Source organism: Leishmania panamensis, assembly GCF_000755165.1.
Source record: "Leishmania panamensis strain MHOM/PA/94/PSC-1 chromosome 22 sequence".
Classification (NCBI taxonomy): Eukaryota; Euglenozoa; class Kinetoplastea; order Trypanosomatida; family Trypanosomatidae; genus Leishmania; species Leishmania panamensis.
The window spans coordinates 336,485-340,817 of NC_025868.1; the positions used below are offsets into that span (position 1 = coordinate 336,485).

Genomic DNA, 4,333 nt, shown 5'->3' on the forward strand with positions numbered 1-4,333 from the left:
TGCTGAGAGCAGCCCTTGCACATACTATCCACCCCTACTCTTTTAGGGCTCCCTTGTGTACCCCAGCAGGTGTGAGTGGGCCACTTCCTGCGGAAGCGCTGTGCTGCTTCTCTGCTTACTTTTTTCTATTCATTTATGTACGCAGCTTTCTAGGGACGCGTAGTTGGGCGACAAGATGGGGGCTGGAGGGATGAGGGAGCTCTCTTCTCTCTCCAGTGCAAACCAGACGAGTGTGCTTACGTACCGGCGCTTTCGTTTGGTTGCATTTCCACTGAGAAATGGCTGCGGGGGCCTTTTTGGGTGCCCCTTCTTGCGCTTTCTCTCCACTGTCTGTGCCTCCCGAATGAATCTTTCTCTTCATAGGCCCCCCTCCCCTTCTTGTTTCCACCCGGTGAGACGGGAAGCTGAAATGAGCGAGTAGCCTTGCACTCTGGCCAGCGCACAAGTGCAGCATATCTGCTCATCTATCCTCTTGTTTAAACGAACCGCTCTATTTCTACTGGTGTAGCCTTGGTGTAAGCAGCTGGATCATGCACTCACCCACACACACACACCGCAGAAGTTGGAGCGAGGAAGGGGAATATGCCTACTCTCTTTTTCTCTTGGTGTAGCCTTCTTCCCTCCTCTCTCTCTCTCCCCCTTCCCTCGCGCAGGCAAAGGAAAGGAAGTGGTCATGCCCGCTCACAGAGACGAGCGTGCGGTTGCTGGATAATTCATTTTGAGAGGTGAGGAAGGAATAGAGGAGAACCGCAGCAAGCAGCGGTGGAGGCCATGAGTGGGTGCCTCCATCACGCGATCACCACGCTGACTCGCCTTGTTTTCTTAGCTGCTCTGTCGCTCACCATGCAGTGCTGCTCGTTCTTTTTGCCTTTGGATTTAGGCACAATGAGCAGCCATACGCTAATAGACGCACACTCGCGTACAACTCTTCGTGAGTTGCGGTATGCAGCGATAAGCCAAAGAGGGTTTGGGAGCGGGTGAATGGGAGTGTGGTGAGTAGTCCTGAGTCGCAACGAGGAGGTACTTCGATACGGGTTACTTCTTATTAGTCAGCCTGTGTGAAAGATTTGTGCGCGCACGCTCCTTCCCTCGCTCAATGTAAAGCTGAATACCGAATGATGCTACCCACGCGCGCGTCCACTGCCTCCACCGCCCCACCTGAGGTCCCCAACCTCTCTCTCCTATTCAGAGACACACCCTTTGCACTTCTTGAATGCTCTTCCTGTATAATCCCTCCATCTCGTTCTCCTTTAATTCCCTTTCATCTGCCCGTGTTCCTTCACTCTCCTTCCATGTCTTCCGTCCCTCGTCACCTAGCGCCCATCCCCTCTATCCACAAACACACCCACTGACTCATCGATACACGTGTGTGTGTGTGTGTGTGTGTGTGCACCATTCCACCCCCTGCCTCACTTTATCTACTTGATTTCCACTACCCACCAGCAGCCCTACAGCGCGTGGCGTGTGACGCTGCGGAGACGCTAAGCACAGCTGATGCTGCCGGTACATTGATGACGTCCATGACGAGAATCAGCAGCAGCGTGATAAGCGACAACAAGAGCCATGAGAATGACTTTAGCCTGTTCAATGGTGAGACACCTGCGCAACTGCGGCAGCTGGGGCCGCTGATCCACACAACCGTGTCGGCCTTTGCGTCAGCACTGGAGTACTGGTCCCCATTCGCGCCGGAGTGGCTGCTGCTGCTGGCTCCATTTATGGTAGGCCTCGTGCAAGTGGTGTGGCCAACGGTGTCGGCCGGGGTGTCGGTATGGCGCAGTGGCGTTGGAAGGCGCTATGCATTCCGCGTTCTAGTGCATGAAGCACCTCTGAATCTGTATGATGACGTGAACAACTTGAATGAGCTGATGGTCAATGCGGTTCTAATGTACGTCTGCGGAACGCTGTGGCGCCAGAATCCTGTACCAGAGTCGCAGCTGCGCGGCTTGCAGATGCGCGCAGTGCTCATGGACCCGTATCGCTGCTACAAGTCTAACGACTATGACTCACCCTTCCGATGTGCCTACGTGGAAAGCGACGCGGACGAAGGGCAGAAGCTGAAGGAAGAGACAGTAGCGCGGTTGCGAGTGGCAAAGGTGCCACTGGATGCGTACCTGCCCGTGCAGGTGGACGGAATCGAGCTCTGCTATGAGGAGGAGTCTTTTCACAGAAAAGGCTCCCGAGATCCATGGACACGGCACAAGCTGACGTTGCGGTGTGCGAACTCGAGGGATGCCGGCGCTAAGCTGGACGCATTCGTGCAGCGAGCGCTAGAGGTGTTCGCGGAGGGCGCGCCGGGCAAAGAGGAGGACGACGGGGCGCGGTGGTTCTTCGCGTACGGCGGCGAGTCAGACGACAAGGTGTATTTCAACCAGTACGTGCTGCGCAGCAACAAAGGCTTCGACACGCTCTTCTTCCCGCAGCGCGACGCGACGCTGACGCTGGTCGACCAGTTTGCGCAGCGGCGCGGGCGGTTTGCCGTGGAGGGGTTCCCACAGAGACTGGGCTTCCTTGTGTACGGGCCGCCGGGGACGGGGCGGCACGCGTTCGTGAAGGCGCTCGCGGCGTACACGGGGCGGCACGTTGTGTCGGTGCCACTGTCGAAGCTGCGGACGAACCAGCAGCTGTACGACATCTTCTTTGTGCGCGAGTTCCAGTCGGAGGAGGGGGGCAGCGTGCAGAAGCTGCGCATGGAAGACGTGATCTTCCTGTTCGACGACGTGGACGCGGCGAACCCCGTTGTGTGCGCGCGTGATGGGAGCCGCGTGGTGCAGCGCCGTGCTGCTGCTCGGCTGACTGCGCGTGCGGGGTTGCGCGATGCGCCGCTAACGACGTGCGTGATCGAGATGGACACGTCGTCGTCGCGGCCGGTGGTGCGCACGGAGGACAGCGCGCTGCCGCTTGCGCTGCTGATGGAAATTATGGGTGGCGGCGCATCGAAGGATGGTGGCGGCGGTAGCAAGAGCGAGGGCGGGTCGCGGCGGAGGACGGAGAAGCGGGCTGCGGTGACGGCGGGTGACGCCGGTGCGGGGGTGGTTGGCGGGAACCTGTTCGAGATAAATGGCATGCTCTTTGGGGAGAACAAGGACAGGCTGGACCTTGCGGGGCTGCTGAACGTGCTGGACGGCGTGTTGGACGCGCCTGGGCGGATGGTGGTGATGATCACGGAGCACCCGGAGTGGCTGGACCCTGCGCTGGTCCGGCCGGGGCGCTTCAGTGTGCGCCTGCGGTTGGACTACATGGAGATGGAGGCGCTTGTGCAGATGCTGGGGCTGTACTACGGCGACGTGGAGCACTCGCCGCGCGGCATCGGTGCTGGTGCCGGTGCCGTGGGGGCGGACGCGGGTAGCGGTGTGGGGGCGGCTCGCGCGGCGCAGTGCCCTGCGGTGGGTGCTGCCGGGCGTGCGGTGCACCGCGAGCTGAGCGAGGCGCAGGTGGCGCGCGTACGCGGCGCTGTTGCTGCGCTAGAGGAGGAGGCGGAGGCTGCTGCTGCGCGCGAGGTGGACACGGATGGCAGTGGCGAGCGCAAGTACTGCTTCCAGGTGACACCGTGCGAGGTGGAGATGCTGTGCATGGGGCAGGACGACCTAGAGGGCTTCCTGACGCAGCTGGCCGGTGTGGTACGTGGGACGGGGCAGCTGTGACGGGCGCATGCGCGTGCGCCTGCAGCGTGGGATGAGGTTGAGTGCTGCGGTCGCCACGGTTATCGCTCCTGGCCTTTGGCGGAGGCTGCTTCTCTGTGCCTTCTTCCTTCCCACCCCCGCTGACGCACCCGCTGCGCCTCCTGTAGCCCTCCGCCAGTGCCCCTCTCCCCTCCTGACGGCCCCCCTGGCCCTCCGTGATGTTCCATCTTTGCCCTCCGCTCTCCGTGTGCCTGCGTGATGTTGGCCGACACCCTTCTTTTCGCTCTCCACTTCGCTCCCGCGGGCGCCATTTTCTCTCGCCTACTGGGCTTCGCTATGCTCGACCTGTGTTGTGTGTCTGTGCACGTGCGTGTCTGTGTCGCTCTCTGCGCTTCTCCGCCTCAGCGGGACGCGCACACGGGACGCAGTCCTCACCCACTCAGGGTGTGTGGGTGCCGCTCTCTCCGTTTGCTCCACCCGAAGTTTTGTTTTTCCGCCCGATAGAGCGCTGCGCCACCGTTCGGCAGTCACACACTCCACCGTATCTCCCCATCCGCCCCACCACCACCATTGGTGTCTTTTTCATACACACACACACACGCCTCCCTCCCCCCCTCCCTCCCTCCCTCCCTCCTCTCTCTTGCCCTGCCCTCCGTCCTCGGCACTCGTGGGCACTCGGATACAGTGGTAAAGGCGTGCCGCGGCACAGTGAA

General features: G+C 60.8%; 1 protein-coding gene across 1 annotated transcript; it reads left to right on the plus strand.

The window, feature by feature from the left end:
* Positions 1-1,511: 1,511 nt before the first annotated feature.
* Positions 1,512-3,641, plus strand: LPMP_220840 (hypothetical protein; the record flags this gene model as incomplete). Its single annotated transcript, XM_010700782.1, has 1 exon — positions 1,512-3,641. One exon carries the CDS (start codon positions 1,512-1,514, stop codon positions 3,639-3,641), a length of 2,130 nt encoding a protein of 709 aa, XP_010699084.1.
* Positions 3,642-4,333: the final 692 nt, after the last annotated feature.